At 39.7% G+C, this 19,190-nt stretch overlaps 1 protein-coding gene across 1 annotated transcript; it reads right to left on the bottom strand.

The window, feature by feature from the left end:
• Nucleotides 1–263: 263 nt before the first annotated feature.
• On the bottom strand, nt 264–5,579 carry LOC110370093 (protein extra-macrochaetae). Its single transcript, XM_021325824.3, has 2 exons — nt 5,092–5,579; nt 264–1,467 (listed from the first exon to the last, which is right to left on the bottom strand). The coding sequence occupies exons 1-2, from the start codon at nt 5,467–5,469 to the stop codon at nt 1,426–1,428; spliced, it is 420 nt and encodes a 139-aa protein (XP_021181499.1). The 5' UTR covers nt 5,470–5,579; the 3' UTR covers nt 264–1,425.
• Nucleotides 5,580–19,190: the final 13,611 nt, after the last annotated feature.

Here is a 19,190-nt window from a genome sequence, read left to right as displayed (position 1 = left end):
TGGACATTGCATTGTACTGTATTAATGAATATTATTGATACACCTGCATGGTTTGTTTTGTATTAACTAAAATGATAGTCATCATTTTAAGTGGTTCGTAGCAGTCTACGAAATGCGTACGAGCTGAATTCCGATTTATTAGATCATATTTTGTAGGAACGTCGATTTGTATGTATGTAGATGTAAGTACCTAGTGTCTGCAATTACTGATGATAATACATGTGTAGTGTATACAGGACTGTGGTCAAATAAAAGATTTCAAATAGCCTTAATATTTTTTTATTTTTCTTTTCATTGTACTGGTACTTAATAGAAAATCAGTGCACAATTTATAAAACTAAATAATAAAGGAAAATGTGGGTGATTAACATCGTGAAATGCAATCAAGACAGATACGGTTTGTGACACAGAGTTGTTACGGATAGCTGCCGGGGCCGCTGAGTACTGTGGCTGAGGGCGGCACAGCGTGCCACATATCTACTAACAACGCATATTTGATCATTATTAACGCACCTCAACTAAAACTATAACAGTCTATTTAAAATTATAATACACCATAAGTAATCATTATGTATATAAAGATAATTAAAGCATCTTCACCTTATAATCGAAATAAAATCATAAAATGTATCAAATCGATAATTTTCAATTAAATTTTATATTCATTTAGTTTTTATTACATACATTATTTACATATAGTTATGTGCTAAACACAAATCATAAGTTAATAATAGAAAATTTGCGTGAAGCACTCACAAAATAATATTTTATTAGAAACAAAATCGCCATGCAAAATCACACTCATGAAATAACTTAGAATAATATAATTATATACGTGGGTCGACTTTCAATCGGCCCACTTCTTTGATATAAATGGAAGCATTAGTTTTATAACTAAAAGATAGGATTGACATGTTCTAAAAAAAGGATTTTTACAAAATTGAAAGACTACAGCATTTTGTACGTGAAGTGTTCTGAACAGTAATAATAAGAAATCTATTTATTACAAAATATATCATCTGTTGTCAGACAGGATGTCCCTTGGGTGTACCACAAAACCACTCAACATACTTATTTACAAACATGGAAAATTTACATTCATTACACTACTAACTACCTAGTAAAGCTTTTTACACAAAACATCATAACAAAACTAGCCGCGGCGCCCGTGCCGCGGCCGATTGCATTGCAATGCTCAAGTCTTCTGCGTGTAATGCCACAAAACAATTACATTAAAGTAGTTTACTGATCGTAACGAGATCGTGCATAGGATATCATCGTCCATGATGATGTTCACTGGAACTGTCGGCGGGGCCCCGCACCGGCCCGGGGGCCCGGCGCTGCCACCCGCGGCGACCCACGTCGCCACTCGAGGTATATAAACATTACCATAAATTATAGTGTCTCTCTTAATCTAACCACCACTTAGCATGAAGGCCTGTCAAGCTGATTCTGCTTTTCTGGCGTCTGTAACAAAAAGAAAAGACACATAAGTAAAGTTTATCAATGCATCAAGTGGCGTTTAGGAGTTGACATGATATAAGAACAGAAGGATAGCCCATGTAATCACTGACGAGGGTGCAGCTACCAATCATTGCACAGATGCGCGCGCACATGTACACCTAACATCTGACATGATCGTAGCACAATAATTATAATATTAAAACTGAAGCTTGTTTAGTAGGGTTATTATATGTATGGTAAGCGATAGGAGCTATTTTTATTTATTACGTCCAATAAAGTCTCCCTCATCGTTTTAGTGTTATTAGTGATTGCGACAAATAGTATCGTGTGGCACATGCGCATCCCGCGCCCGCCCGCGTCCGGCCATCTGTCACCGCATATGCGATCGTTTCAACACTGTTTTAATTCATTAGTACCCTGACAATAGCCCTGCTGTTATTTGGTTGTTCTAATGTAAACGTGAAAGCGTGTGTGAGCCGGGGATAGGGGTTTCGATAAAGGATCGCGGAAGGCATGGTTAGATTACTTTTTTCAGCAGCTGGAGTGCGGTGGCAGTTTCAGTGTGACTTTCCGAGTATCAGCGAGTGTTAGATTACGGCTTCCCGTCCGTGCACATCCGCGACACAGCTGAACGGCCGCACGTGGCCACACCCTATTTACGGACACATACCGAAGGGAGAGCACACATGTCCCAAACGGATCGGGACTTTGCGAGTGCGCACACGTGAAATCCCTTTATGAGACGAGCATTGTCGGCCGGATAATGAATAGGTATGTTCAGTGTTCGTCGCATTTATTTAGCTATCCGGCCACCGGCGCCGTCACGTGTGTTCACACGCAGCTGCGAGCGACCGTTACCCGCACAATGCCCTCGATCGATCCGTCGTCGATGGAATCCAAGCGATCGGCGAAATCGCTGCACGTGTGCAGGCGCTGGCGAGACATTTCGCGGTGAAGTTGCATTGTCTACTCGCCGACGCCTTGCGGTTTATTAGTTCGGAGAAGCGTAAAGGTGCTCGTAAAACTTTCACGTTCGCGATTTATGCACGAGGTGCGCGGAGACAAAGATATTCAGAGGAGCGGGGTGCGTGGGCGCGGACACCTGGCGGCTCGTTAGTGTCGCCTGTCGGATGGACGCCGGGCCCCGAGCGCGTAGGCGAGTCAGCCTGCATCCACACGTCAGTGCTAGCTTGTACCACGAGCGAGAACACTTGTTCATTCAATATATGGGCTTGATTTAAATTGGCTTAAGGCACAAGATAAATATTACTGTTCGATGCTTGGTACGCGGCGATCAACAGTAGGGGTCCTTAAATTGGTAACTAAAGGCAACATGCGGGCCAGTAATTGGATGATTAAATGATATTGACAAACTAAAGTTCGGTTGTGACTATAAGAAACATGTCTGGTAAACAAGGAATGAAGAGACGACTCATTGATAACGTGTTCCTTTATGATGTATCAGATATGATTATGAAAAGGGTCGCACCCTTTATGTGAAATAAAGCGGGGGAGCTACCGCAACGGATTACACGCCTAACAATCGTCATTACGGTACTTAGCAGCTTATTATGGTTGAAGTGCAAAGTCAAACAAGAACAAAAGTGCAATTGGGGTAACTTGGTAGACATAACACCGAATCGGACACTGATAATGATTTTAGAGAGCAGTATCTAAAGAGCAGAGTGGATTGATCTCACGGCCTTTCGAATGCCGGCGGGCGGCAGCTGCAGGCTACAATTACGGCCGGCGTGGCGTATGCTCGTGACCGGAGGTTTGTGGCACACGGCGCCGCCGATGGCCCACGAGATACCGTCGTGAAATGCCGCCTCACGACGACCACGATGCAGATCCAAATACCAGCACGATCGCTCCCAGCCCACTCATTCTTTCTAGAGCTTGTGAACCACTGCCTCGTGATTAACGAAAAGAAGATTTGGCTGTTTAAGATAAATGTCCTTGTGAACATGAATATTCTACTTTGTATTCAAGAATGCGGCCCGATTAGGCGGCATTCCGATATTTTAGTAGGCGGTATATTAGTAAATATCTGTCTATATCGCGATACTGCCGGCGCCTGTCATTAATTAATTGATGTTGTTTGTTGTGTCGGTTTTGCTGATTAGTTGTCCAAGAACAAAGTTTATTTTACTTTTTCATAGCATATTGTTTATTTTAACGGACTTAATGAATTCTCGGCTCCACCACCTCTTAATGCGTCGATAATTTTACATAAAGAGAGAAATTTATCTTTCAAAGCTGTTGCTGCGAAGTTTTACAACTCTTTGTAGATGGAGTCGTACCTATATTAGACAATTTGGCCTTTTGTTATAAATGAAATGTCGTCTATCACGACTGGGTAGGTATATAGCCGTGGTGGAACTATGTATAATTAAATGCTGTGGTGCAGTTGTCGTCTACGTGGCACTTGCGTCGCTGTAAATACAGCAGGCACGTTGCGTCTCTTAAATCACGCTTGTTTTGAACATTTCCCTCGGTTCCAACAACTGGCAGTGATTAAAATTTACGTGGCGCGACCAAGTATTAACGAGCGCGCATTGCGCCTGGGGCTCGTAATCGCACAGCGCACGAATAAATCCTGCGAGATGCACCTGCTGCATGCCGCGACCAGACATCACGCTCGATGCGCCCTGCACCACTGTTACCCGTCCACACCTCGACAATTGTCTAATTGCGTGACCACAATTCTGTCATGGTAAATGGGAATGACGAAACGGCAATCACACACAGGTGTCAGGCGGAATGTTAAGCGACCAAGATAAATATGTGTTGAATATTCAGATTGTGTGTCAGTACACGGTCGTTTACGCGGCGCCGGCGCAGGTGGCCGCGCTTCAAGGCTGAAATTCAAAACAGCAGTCACGCATGCGTGAACAGCGGTTTACTCTCAGACTGCTTATTTACCGAATCTATCTATTTCATAATGAAACGCGGCGTAGATCATAGAGTAAGGGCCGTTGTTTATTTATTTGACGGAGTTAATAAAGGAAATAAGTATGTAGATAATTAGGACTGCAATAAACATTCTGACGCGACAGTCGATTGTTTGTGCGATGAGAGGTTTATGGTTGATTTAACAATCAACGTATTGGCATGTTATGCAGTTTGAAATGGCGGTGACAATTTATATGAATGCTTGCAATAATAATTGTGATGGTGATGCGTGTCGTGTTGAGAAACTTTGCATCTCCGCTTTTACCTTCCCGCGCTTGCGAAACACGCAGGTGCGCGCGCGCCGCAAAAACACCGACACGGCCGATTTCATTTACTTTTTATGCAATAGTAGGTATCTCTTGTACTAACTAGTGCACAGCTACATTATCTCTACTGAAAGCCGCTAATAGCTGCCGCACGTGATGTTTGTTATTGCGAGTTAACTTTCTACTTTGGAAATAACTATTAAGTTAAAGCGTTAGTCATTTGTTTTAAGATTGCAATTTGCTTTGAAGCAGATTAACATTTTATTTTTAGACTGTTTTAATTAATTGCTACGACATGGTTATTTGTATTTGAGGATTACATGGGATATCATCTTCTATTTACTACATTTAATTTGTTAGATAGATTGTGTAGAGTTAAGGAGAGTACATAGAATTAGAAACTTACGGTTTGGTTTCTGTGTTCTTGGCTGAGGTCAGTTTTGCGGAGGATGGTGTTGGGCGCGGCACGGGGCCCGAGCGGGCGCCGGCGGGGTGTCGGGGCCGCGCAGGCCGGGCTGGCCAGAGCACCCTCCGCGTCGAACTGATCCATGGCGGGGTGGTTCTCCAAAGCTGACTGCAAGTCGCAGATGTAGTCGATCACGTGCTGGATCACCTCCAACTTGGAAATCTTCCTGTTCTTGGGCATGAAGGGCACCAAGTCCTGCAGCTTGGACAGATACATCTGTATCTCTGCGTTTTCACCGTCGCGGTGCCGCTGCACGCGGCCGCTGGCGATGGCGGGCACGGAGGCGCCGGTCGCGCACACTGCTGTTATCGCTTTCATTGTGACTGTCACTGAACACGAACACTGGGTTGGAACTGACACGAGCGCGTACGTACGTCGGGCGCGAGTTGCGAGCGAGGAATGAGGAGATGCGCGAGTCGGCGTAGTATTTATGGGCGCTGGTGGGGCGCGGGGCGGCGCCGGGCGGTCCAATGGGCGCGCGGGGCGGGGGCGGCAAAGCCTGATTTTTCCCATGGCGGGCGGTGGGCGCCGCGTCTGCCGCGCTGGGCGGCCCTGACTAAGGCCGTTGCGCTCGTGACATGCACTTTGTCCTGTCTGTAATCTTGTTTATTTCTGGCTTCTTAATTATTATCGTTTGTTTATTTGAGTTAGGCTCGGTACATTAAAATCTTATGCGGCCTACCCCAACTTTATAGATTTATTTACAAATGTAAACAATAAATAATTGCAAATATTTCAATTTAAATAAATGAAATATCACGGGATGTCAATTTACTTTATCGGATATGTGCAGGTAAAAGTATTGGCGCAGTAGATATCTAATGAGTGACTTCCTTGCATGAGCCTACATATCTACAAAACATAGGTACCTACATAAGGTAAAGGAAGACATTGGTGGATACGTTTGCAACCGAAATTTTTTACAAAAAATGTAACCTCCAAGTAACATTATTACTGTTACCTGAACTACCTTCCTTGGTATATAGGTAAGTACATGTAGATATAGGTAATCAAATATGAAGCCTAGCCTTCAGGACGAGGGGGAACTTATGGTTGAGACGGTGAGGAGAGGGAGGGGGGTGAGTAGGCTGCAGGGGTGACGAACAATGGGAGAACGTGAAGGCATCCACTTGTCGCGCTCCCACGGCGACAGGTACCGGAGGCTGCGTCTGCGCAGAAAAAAACACCTTTTGAGCCTTACCCCGCCTTTCAATTTGTATTGTATAAACATAAATCGTTTTTAATAAATAAGTCCTTTATGAATAATTGTTCTTTAATTTCATTCTTGGGAATCGAGGTGTTATGTAGGGTCATGAAAAAATAAGTAACTGCAAATTGTATTTCTTTTTTTGTTTTAATCACGTTGACAAGAGGAATGTCCTAAAAATAAACAGCAAAATTATGTAAATGTGGACAAAACGTAAAAGAAAGAATGTTGAACATTTTTATTATCAAATGATTCAGATCCTGCTTGACAAGGTACTAAATATAATGTAATTAATCATTTTAAAATACGAACTACTTTAACAAACGCCTTTGGTCGATTAATTAATTATTAAGTGAGTTTCACTAATCTGAAATGCAATTTTAAGGTATAATAAAGCATTTTATTCGTGTTGTGGGCAATAACTACATAAAGCACATTTTAATTGGAAGGTAATAAAGTTTATAACATGGTATTTAATAAGTGTTAGAGAATTTCTGGCTTAGACAAAAGAGATAGATATAGTGGTGTAATAATGTGTACGTGATATATTAAGTTCATATACAATAAACCGATTTATTATGTTACTTTCCCAATTACAGATTAATGTGTCAGGTAAATAGCTTCACACTTTTTCAAATAAAGTGCGCCCCAATTTATTAACGTCCACATTTCACAACGACATCCAGAATTTTTTACTGAAATTGATGACTCAAAAGTTTGTCACAAGCGACGTTAACGTCCATTATATTGGTCCAAGATTTATGTTTTACTACAAATTAATTAACTTACGGTGCTATTAATGGCTTAGGTATTTATGTTACTATAACCACTTTATCGTTTCGACCACACGGAGGTCCAAATCGCAATAATACTGGTCATAAAAAACAAAGCAGCAAAAAGTCTCGAGTCACCTTGGAGGCGGGAGTAAAGAACTCAGGTAGTGAATTGCTTCATTCTGAGTTATTTGGATCGCCATTTAACGTTATAATGTGATTCGATAAATTGGAACGTACACGGTTACGTGACGAACAGTAAACGCATTGTTGTGGAGTTTTTGATGTCCGTTGAAACGTGATTCGTTTGTTACGGATACTTTTATAATGTTAAATAGTAGTTATAACGTAATATTTTTTTTATATTGGATTATAAACTACTGGAAGTAGACTTTTGTTTTATTCTGATAGGTTACCCGTCCCAAATGTCTACAGTTTTCACTAGTCTACCTAGTTATTTTTTTTCGGTCTAGCCCGTATTATTAACCCCAAAAATTGACAACAAATAAAGCAACTAAACTGACCACTGGTTTCTCACCGAGATAAGTAAATACATGTATATCTATAAAAAACTCGAATTATGTAAAGATTATCAATAGCAAGACGTGTCGTCACGGCTACCTGTGAAATTAGCTGTCGCGACGAAGGTGTAGAAATTTATTTTGTATTGTTTCCTCACGTTTCGAGCCATTGTCCAGTGGGCGATGGTCAATTTGCGTGTTGCCAACGAGGCACCTTGCTGGGCAATTGAAAGAATATTGTTTTAGAAGTACAGGTATCTTTTGGGGGATTAGAGAAAAAAGTTTTGAGAAAAGGCTACTCAAGTGCGAGGCGGATGAGATGGATGTGGGTTCTGTAGCTTCATAATTTTTAAATGAAGATGATTATATAACTTTAATTTAATCTAATGGACTTAATAAGTCCATTACATAGGTACCTATATGTTTACTAGTTGTCGTATTTTATTTGCTTTTTTGATTCAGAGTTTGCAAGATTGCATTATTATAGGAAGGTAGTACCTATCACAGCGTCATCCATATTTTGAATAGCCTTCTGAAAATAGCAATAGGTACCTACCTTAACTAACCTAGTCGATGGTTTCGACATAACCGCCATGGATGAGGAATCCAAAAACGTCGAGACGTTGAAAAAATGGTACAAGAGTACACGGCCATAAACACCTCGACTCCCAAACGATGACAATGCGTAAAGTGTTTTTATGTCTACGTAAATATTAAGTGTCCGAAACAAAAAACATTCGTCAACAGGCTTTGTGTGCAGGTGTCGTGCATTCTCATGAACTTCTCTTAAATATTGAGGTGTGAAATTAGTAATAACGGAAATGCATCGTTCTTTAATGACATTTCTGTAGTTTCATGTTTTTGAAAAGCTACAATAGAGGCGACACAATAGCTATTTGTGTTGTTTAGGTTTACCTATGAATTGACAAACAAACAGACTATTCAGGTGATGTAGACACTGGTGACCCCCTGCAAGTGTTCCCATGGAAGTAACTAAGTTGTTTTATAATCTGGACACTGGGATTTATGGTAAAATCGAATCATTTCCTGCTGACAAGCTTTTAGGATCTTTTTAGAAGGTTGTCATAATCATGAAGGCCGTAAGTGGCATTAATAACTTCAGGTAACAGCGGTAGTCAATTGTTTATAGTCATAAACAGCAGCGGACCTGTTACTTACTCGATTAAAAGTCGATTCTGCATTGAGTTCTTAGTAGCTATTCAGTTGACGTGTATTTTCTTATAATTGCAACCTTGGACGAAGCAGCTACAAATAATTGATGGATAAATAATGGAATCAGTAATAGGAGATATCGTAATCTCTATGCTTCTCAATAAACGCCGGTTCAGCATTCCTTTTATTTGACATCATTGTTCATATTGTATGTATTTCCATTAAGGTCCGCGCATTAGGTCGGGGTGGAGCGTTTACCCTCGCGCGTGTCGTGGGAGTGCCGCGCGCGTGCCGCTCCCATCACGCGATACACCCCGATTGATCAGTGTTATTTGTTACGACATTACTGATATTAGTACACTCTTTGTGTGCATGCGGTTAAGTGCTGTTCTAAACAATTGTTTTAAGCACTATATAAGTCCCCTCTACTTTTGTTAATTGTTTGGAGCATTGGAAAATTGAATGTTGCTCGTGAAACTATAAACTCGCATTTTGATTATGTTATGTAAATACTGGTATTAGCATATTTTACATAACAGACATCGTAAAATCGTAAACTTAGCTATTATACTGCAGGAATCGAATTTACTTGTATCTATTATCATTAAGAGAAACCCCATATCCTCGCCAGAGGCCATAATCAGCCCCCGTGCAATATTGGCTAGCCGTTATTGTTCCACAGTGTGTGCTTATTGACAGAACAAACAGTTCGATTCGTGCAATACCCTCCGCTCCCACGGGAGGGCGCGAGAAATCCCTTAATTCGGACAGTGCAGGTGCGGGCTCATTACGCGCTTTTCCGGCACGTGGCGACGCGTGCACTGCGCATGTATACTTTAGTTTTAGGTCGAATGCGTTGCACGCACTTAGAATATTACTTTGATCGACGCGACGTAGATTAATGGTTGAATGTTGTATATTATGTATTGGCGCCTGTTATGTATTACCTACGTGGTGTAGGTAAGGCTGAAGTTATCGTGTACCTACTTTACTATGCATTGTTTAAGAACTAACTTACTAGTCAACTTATGTACTTATTCTTTATATTCTACACGATTGTCTGTAATAGTCTGTATGGTAGCATTCCAGGATTGGAATCGGCATTGTTCGTTCTATATTGTATGGCCCATATAGGTACTTGTAACAACTAATATTTTGTAAACTTTTGTCAAACATTCTTCATAATCGTAACACATAAAATGTTTCATATTATTCCTGCTATGTTTTCGTGCTGGCCCCAAAATATTGAATGTAATGAGCGCTTCACAGTCTGACTCACCCATTATCGGCGGTCGAAACCACAAAATTCCGAATAAGCTTGGAAAATTCAGAGTTCCGATGGGAAGCAGTGATTCTCGTGTGAACAGCTCGGCGTGGGAAGGTTGGGCGGGTGGCTCGGGTCACAGGTCGGGATAATTACGAGCGAAGCCGAGCGCTCGAAGACGCACGCGCAACTCCACGGGGTGCGAGACTCGCCACGGCCAGATATTGCACCGCTGATTACGCGTTTAATTATCTTTGTTTATTCTTACTTGCAGGATTACAAGGCATTAGACTAGAGTTCAATAATCTGATAAAACTATTATCTTGCCCACATATTCAGAAGGCAACAAAAGTAGTTTTTTTATAGGGGTTATGAATATTTTGGCGTAGAAAGAGTACGAGGTGTTAATCTAAGATTTTTAAGAAAATACCACAAAACTATTAAACGAGGATTACACAGGAATGCATCATCGTGAGACTGATGGTGTTCCCAAAGTAAATCGCGGCATAACTTAGTTCGAAGCATGCGCGTGCGCAGGCCGTGAGATTGGAGGTGTTCCTATGTGAACCGGCCCGTGAGACCTCACCGACGCACCGAGGGGTCACGACCATACAACCTTACATGAGTAAAATATAACTACTTAATATTGGTAATGGGCTGGGAATTATGAACCGTTCCTATTTAATGCCTGAGAGCACGCATCTTATCCCTGTAAGGATATACAGGTGTTTTTGTTGCCGATAGGTGAGCATTACTTTTCGCTCTAACAGAGATGTGCATTCAAAGTCCCATCTTCACAACAACCCCAGTATGATTTTGGTATAGGTTTTAAACTGCTCTTTTTGTTAATCGATGGTTATGTCAATTTGATACAGCCGTCTCCCTTAACAACCCTGTCTAGAGATTAATAACATGGCTCCTACATAGTTGGGGGGTTTTAATTCGCAATAAGCGTAAAAGGCATTTAATAATGCAGACGTCCGACCACGTGCGTGCATAGTGAACAAATACCTAGCAATCGTAGTAATGAAGGCGCGGGGGTGGGGGGTCGGTGAAGGGGAGGGGGTGACGCGTGGCGGTCACGTGACAGTTTTACATTACCGCCCGCCGCTCGGGGTGATTTACATAAGGTTTTTTGTAACATTTCCACTGATTAAAAGACAATATTAGAAAAGTGATAGCGTGAGTTACTGATGATAGTTAAGTTTTACCATAAATGGTTTGATTTGACTCTGAACGAGCTTTATACATATCATATATTTATATTATTGCACGTATGTGCATCTTTTCCTTGCTGCATGGATCGAATTATTTATTCTTAATTGTGTTTTACTTTTAAATCAACAGCGATAGGTTGGTATACGTTAATGATTATATTTTTCACAGAATGTTGACATTCTTTATGTGTTGTGTGTGACTGAGTACATGCCTAGACTAGAAACTCAATTGTTTCCCACTGCGAAATCGCAACTGTCGAGAACCGTTAAACAAAGAACCCACATAGCGATGTCAAAACGAAACTCCCACAGATTTATAACAAAAACTGTGTCGATTTTCCCACAATCGCAGTTATAATGAACGCTGGGGATCAAACGGATTGGATCACCCTGCGCGTGATCTGACGTCACCCCGCGAAAAAGAACCAATTTATCAAGACCTTCAATTACGTATAAGGGACTCTGCGAAGCTAGAACAGCGAGAGGTCTTAATATAATGGTGGGGTTGCAATGTTCGTATGGGGTGTTTTGACATGGCGTGGGAGCCGCCTCTATTGTGAAGGTACTTAACTCTGATAAAGGAACTATAGGACCATTAGCCGGATTCGTTTTGCTCATTCCTTGTAGCTGATGAATGGACATTGGATTATGATACGTAAAGAGATTTCGATGGAGGCACGATGCTGGAACGAAAGCAAAGCGACTGGAAGATTAATGTTAGCGAATATCATGATAAGTTAGTTTGTTATTGTACTGTGGGACTATTTTAGTTTCTAGGTAGTTAGTATCATGTAATGTAGTGTCGTGATCTTTGTTCTTATTTTCTCTTCATCCCTTATTTCGGTATTAATATTATTTCAGTCATGAGATCTTATCCCAGATCACGGATAGAGGTTCTAACAAAACAAGCAAAGATTGCTATCAATACTTAAACATATTTTGCGGAAACAATTAAAAAAAATCGCAATACTTGTCGTTATATTTACAAGACTATGGGCCCCATTCACGAAACCAATGAGCCGTGGAAAGTATTATTGAAATATTTCGAGCACCTTTGAACGCGATAATAGTAATAGTCCCGGGGTGAAAGCCAGGTGTATCGGGGTACGATATCTTGATTCACTTATGAGGGCTTTATGAATGTCGGTTTTGGTGAAAGAAACGCCCTTAAACCTTTGGCGTCAATTATTCGTGACCCTAATTGCAGATGATGCGATATGACCGTATTGTGATGCAGTTGACGGCGCTATTGCTTTATTTGAGAAGTTTTTTCATCCCTCGGCTGCTGTATAAAGCAGTTGTTTGGGGTTTTTAAAGTTTGTTTGCTATTGTTGACTTTTTAGACATTACCCACATTGTAATAACGTTGTTTTCTCATGTTGGTCTATTGAACAGATGTTGGCTCCTAAAAAGCGACCTTGTAATCGTTTTTGGGAAATAATTTTGAGCAACAACCTTTCATGTTTTGCCGAGAAATCATTTTGGAGGGATTTTCTGTTCATATAAGTCTCACGTCTCTCGATCATCTTATTACTACATACTTACACAGCTCGCATCCTGTCTTTGGGAAAGGCTGAAATTCACATCATTGTGGCCATCGTTTGGTTTGTTATGAATGACATCATAGGTACTTGAAAATCATTGAGCCTATAATAATAAATTGGCCAGCTGAAGATGTGAACTAAAAATAGTATACGGCTCTATTCATTAATTGTCTTACTTGTGATGTGAGTCATCAATTTATCCCAGTTTTGGCTACAATTAGCTATCATTGTAATTGTATGACATAAGCCTTTCATCTCTACCGCAGCCTTAGCAATATTTTTTTATATACGAGTTTGTCAAGTCGTTAGCAGACAACATTTATGATGAAGGCAGTAGATGTACCTGTTATGGCTCGCTTAGTCAAGAAAATTTTGTTGAAAATTACTTACAACTTGATGATCAAGTAATCCTTTAATATTTTTACCATCATAGAAAACTCCAAAAAATAGTCAGATGCATAGGTACTGTTAGTAAAGGTGTTCTTAGTTCCCCTATAAAATCATCAGCCCAGTTGGTCTGTATGTGAATCGCGGTGCGTTGCTTTTCACACCGTGCGGCAAATCGCAGCTGCGACGGACATCGCGACTACAGCTGCCGTCGCGTTGTATGCAAACGCCCTAATAAACTAACACTTTTATTACTTTGTGCAATATGGGCGTATTATGACCTCGTAGATTACAAACTTAATCCCGATAGATAAGACACCTCCTGTACTTCAAGAATGGAAGATGCTATAAAAGTACTTATGATATTATTCTCATGGAACTATTGTGTTTTGCTATTTCTTATTTGCTGGAAGAACGCATTTGGCGGTTAAGTTCTATCTATTAAATACCACACCGGTTATATCATTTCAGGAAACAGTTTTCAAATAGGTACAGAAAACATCTTATAGATTTTGCTTATATCTGTTCTTGATAAAATATGGATTTCGTAAAACAAAATTGTCTTCTAACGTTGCCGTCACATCGTACCTCTTTTGTTTTAGTCAATACAGAATCAGTATTGATCTCATAAACAGTGTACAAGCGTATGTTTCCATCTGCGGGGCATGTGCTGTCCAGGTCCACATGGCTGGTGCAGATGACAGAGCTCCTTGTTGAGCTATATCTGTGCGCGCACGTGGCGACGCGGGCGCAGGGCGGCCCGCCCTTACGTACAACAGATACTCGTAAGTATGTACACGGATGACTTTTGTGCATCGTTCAGTCACGGTTGGTTCCAATATTCTATCTATCTATTGATTTGGTTACTAGAGATATAAGCTTGATAGAATGTAGGGAATGACCGTAAGGCCCAAGTACAGTGACAACATAAACGTCGGATTTGTTTAAACGATAGTAAACAGTCGTTTAAAAATTTATGTTATTGGTGAAAATGGGCCTCTCTCAAGTATAATACTGATATTTAAATCGAGATCGATATATTATTAATAATTTATTTCTAATAAAACATCTGTAAATATTTCTAGTAAATACTGGATTACTATTATATTTTGTCCTTAGGTATTATCCTTTGTTTAATTTTATTGTACATGGTTCACAATATGTTATATCTAAAAGTTTATATTGCGCCATAATGCACTTCCAGACAATGTCGTAAAGGTGATCGTGATCATATAATTTTATGGCGTATCTACGAGCTGTTGCCTTTGCTTTAAAACATAACAAAAATAGATTCTAATTTCAAATGTTATTAAAGCTGGCCAGTATTTAACGGTATTATTTTTTACGGCGGAGGTTTGTTGTAATGAGGTTCAGGTTTTCAATATTAATTAAAGTGCTCACATGATACCTGGTAAAAAGCTATTGGGCGATTCCTCAAAATTAATTGGTCCGTCTCGATAAGAATACGCAAATTCTCAGATGTGATTCAAAACGACAGAATAAATTCTGTGAAAATGTCTCCTGGAACATTTGGTCTCTGCTTAGAATGGAGATTTGACTAAAGATAACTCGGCAGAACAGTGGAGCGACTTAACTAATATAAATCTGCGACACACATGCGCTCTCTTCGATGTTTTTATATCCACACAATCCGTAAATATTGTGATTCCTTCACTAAAGTATGGCTTTTAGTTACGGTAGCATTTGTTTTAAAAGCAATATTATAGCAAGTAATTTGTAGATCATTACAGAGCTTCTTTTCATAAACCTTTTCTGATACATTTATAGGTACCTAAGTATGTAGTTATTATTTCATACTACCTACCATTCGTCAGGTGCAAATCTGATAACGTTTTATTACCGCAGGAAAACTTGCATGAATTATAGCAAAATATGTGCTTGAACGGTGTTTTACTGGCCATTTATTTATAAGTGAAAATGTAAAAAATAATGATTTTTTATGATTTTTATTTCAGTCATTTTTATCATTTTCACTTTTGATAACTGTATTCAAAAGGGTTTCAGTATTGCTCCCTCATATAATTCTGAACAATAATATTTTAATGGACAGAAGGCCAAGAAGTTGAACTATAACCAGCTTGATTGATATCACCTAACAAAGTAAGCACGTGAGACATTTCACATCTGGGCACATCCAGTGCTCATTGTCGGACCCCCGGCATTTCGCCTGATTAATGATAGCAACACTGTGTCAATATTTGCATAAGAAACGGACAAGAAAGGAACTTATCATCCCGCAGATCTGGCTTGCGTACATTTGATCACTTTCCTGCTGAATAACGTTTAATTTTATCAATTTATTTGTACTTTGAGTTCTATTTCGCCCCTTGTAAGTCCCAGTTTTATTTGCACACTTAACTTATCACACCTCTGTTTTAAAGTTAATCTTAACTTATGGCAATAAGAATCAAATTAGATTGAGTGTTTCCCAGCCAAGATGCGACGCAGACGTCAAGATCCGATGTAAACTCGTCAGGCGCGTCAATAAAAATATTCATTGGCTCACACTCTATTTAACAGTTGATGAGACAACCCTGCGAGATTTATCAAGGATGTGCCAGATAGTATTCCTTGAAACTCACAATACGAAACACGTACATACTGTTTTACTGGTCTACGTGAAGATGTTATCTAACCGTACAGCGTGCCTTGTTTGCATAACAAGTCACTCAGAAATAACTTTAGTGTTTCATTTGTCCTTTCTAACATTTCAAGGAGGATGCAGTACACATAAAACTTGGTCGTTAAAGTATTAGGCTTTATCTCTGTCATCAGTGCCTCGTTCGAGTTATCATTACCTACCTGTATTTATACGTAATAAACAGCGTGATTCATCAATATTATCTTATTTGTTTATGATACTGAAATAATTCAATGGCAAAGCAAGATCCTAGTGCATTCTTAGTGCAAAGATTTAAAACTGTAAAATGAAGTTCCTCTTAAGTTTCCTTGACAACCCTAGGTATCCAAGAGCGGTCCACATAAAGCGGGCTGATTGATGCAATGAAAAATGACGCAACAATGTTTTGAGAAATTGCGTGCTTGAGAGGGACAGCTTTGTAGCGGACACAGAAGAGGATTTTATTACTTGCATAATTTAATACGTGCGATACGGACCGGACCGCGGGAACACTTTGTATGCCTTTTGTACAACACTTGATTAGGGAGATCACCTTTACTTTCCGTTTATGATGTTTCAAAAGATTGTCATTTATCTGCGTCTTATTTTTAGGAGTCATTTCGTTAATGTCATTCATTGGCTTGGTCATGACTTCTTGTATGTTAATACAGTGTTCTTTTATTGAGGACATTTTTACAAAAACTTCAAAAAAGTTTTCGAAAGAGTTCCATAAGTCACACCATTGCGGAAGATTACGTCAATATTAAAATTAGCGAGCTTAGCGAGCAGCTCAAACGATTAGCGTGGCGTCGTCATTTAGTATTGAGTCTCTAATAAGCTGGTGGAAGCGTGATGACGTCGCGAACCGTCACCGCGCGCGATTTGACCGACTCCCGCGCAGGTGACCGGCCCCAGCCTCCAGCTTGTCCCTCCACTCATTTGTTCGCGTCAAACGCCTGTTATTTTTGACCAGCTCGTCTTACACGCGATCCACATATCAAATCTATTATAAGTTTTTCTCTTTCAGTTCAATAACAAGTCTGAATGATTGAGTAACCTGAAGAAGTTTTTATGCCGCTCAAAAGATTTCTGGATGGATTTATAAATTGGCCTCTTTCGTTTAATAGCTGGTTGATGACAAGAGTCCTGAAATAAATGGTAGTTCGGCACTAATTTACTCCATTAGATGATATTTCCTGAAAACTACCTAATTAATATGAATAAGTAAATCTCGGAATTTATTGCCAAAACATTAATTCAACGAATTTTAAACAATGAAAAGGACGAAGCAAAGGATTTCGCTCATTGAACACCTGGACCAGAATTCTATGCAAGCCAGATTTTACCCACGATCAGACACAAAGACAGGCATGTACAATATACCTACTAGCTACACACGTGCATTATTGCAGATGCGAATAATTACCACCACCTACAATTATGAGGAATAAGGAAACAATAAGACATTTATTACTCCAGTTTATTGGTGGCCGCCCGCGCGTTCCGTTTGACGGAAACGCTGCCCACATTTGGCGATCACCTTTCTTTAGAAAGCTATAAGCGCTAGTAGTAAAACATTTCATAAAACAGTCGTTATCTCGCCATGTGCGCTGCAACTGCAGGCGGTGGTTCCCATACCGGTGCACGTGTAAGGAAGCTAGCTCGCAAATCTGTGCGACACATTGGCGCACTTATCAGCTACAGTCGCACATGGGAAACTGATAACATTATGGGCTTATTGGTAGCTGGAGCTTTGGCCCGTATCTTTGTTATGATGGTCCTAATCGTTTCAAGGAAATATTTTCAGTGTCACCTGGACGGCTTCTCCGCATATTTGGAGCCAAAAATGGTTTTCTTTTAGGTTTAAAATATGACAAAAACAGCCACTAGAAAATATGATATTAAGTATCATAACCATCCGTAAATTAATGTATTTTTAAACAACAGCCTTATCTAATTCTTTTTATCAGAATGTACCGAGCTCGCCTTCTCACCATGTGACCCGAATTCGTCAGTACATTCAGGTGCACCGTATTGTGTGCTATCAGGAGTATCAGGATTAACATCATTAGCTAATTTAACGAATTTATCTTATCTAGTAAAACACGTGCGATACTGGGTACGAATTTGGTGCCAAATGTGTCATCAACTGCACCTGCCTAATTATACGTAGGTATTATTTCCGCGAAGTAAATAGGTTTAACGAATTTTGCCGCATGATAAGGAATGTGCTAGTCTTAATGTTAATTTAGTGCAAATTACAGTTGAAGATATAAAAACGATATTTTTAGTGCCGCGTAAAAAGCGCAAAGTAAGAGCTTACAAATTTCGTTGTGTTCTGGATAACGTGTGTGTTGTGTAAATTATTATAACTTACCTATGTGTCGTATATTAGGTTGGTTCTGCATTGAGCAAAAATGAAGTAAGTATAGCTTATGTAAATCGCAAGAATTCGAATAGACGCATAGTATCTACGATTACTCATTTATACCCGACTAATAAAGATTAATCACAAATTGATGTACGTGAGTGGTGCAGAGGTCATTGAACGGCATAGTAAGTACCTAGTTCTATACAAACATCAGACTTAGCCCACAGTAGGATGACGCATAAATCGCATTGCCTTTATCCTATGTAACCATGAGCAGAGTCGACAGATGTGCACCGATATCATATCTACGTAATAAGAATCGCAACTGTCGCGATATGCCGTAATTGGTATACCATAGTGTTGTATCAGTACTTGAAACGTTATCAATCAATGCATGGCTAACATGGCTGGGCTTCTAAAGCTAATTATGTTCGCTCGTTAATCCCGGAAAGTATTGATTAGAATGTTATGAGAGCGTAACAATTGCTTGTGACATTACGTAACTACATGAATGTGGATTTCAGATAGTTTATTGAGTATAATAAGGAAATGCGCTAGATTGCGGACACAACTGCATAATGTACTAAATTGTGAACAGCTATCGATAAGATTTAGATGTGGAGTTGGAATGTATTAGAGATATTTTATGTACCTAGCATTAAATCGTAGAATTAGATACTGCATTTTTATCACGAAGGTTTTTCTTATATTTTTGGTAAAGTTAGAAATTTTTGTAAAGAAAAGACGACTAAACTTTCATCATGGAGTTTATAAAATGTGGCGAATGTACAATAACCGAACTAAAACAAGCTAATTTTTTATAATAATATAATTAATTCTATTATACTTACTTAGAAAACTCGTGTTTTGCAGACCGGGATTAAAAAACTACTATTTCAGTAAACAATAAAACAGTCGAACAATAAGGCATTATTGTACTA

Source organism: Helicoverpa armigera, chromosome 11, assembly GCF_030705265.1.
Source record: "Helicoverpa armigera isolate CAAS_96S chromosome 11, ASM3070526v1, whole genome shotgun sequence".
NCBI classification, from domain to species: domain Eukaryota; kingdom Metazoa; phylum Arthropoda; class Insecta; order Lepidoptera; family Noctuidae; genus Helicoverpa; species Helicoverpa armigera.
The sequence above is the reverse complement of the archived record's forward strand: the minus strand, read 5'-3'. Positions and strand labels throughout refer to the sequence as shown.

Excerpts from the sequence above, each read along its gene's own strand:
- LOC110370093 (XM_021325824.3), bottom strand. The coding sequence starts at position 5,469 with ATGAAAGCGATAACAGCAGTGTGCGCGACCGGCGCCTCCGTGCCCGCC. Across the intron at positions 1,468-5,091 it reads AAGAACACAGAAACCAAACC|ACGCCAGAAAAGCAGAATCA; the intron begins GTAAGTTTCTAA and ends TTTTTGTTACAG.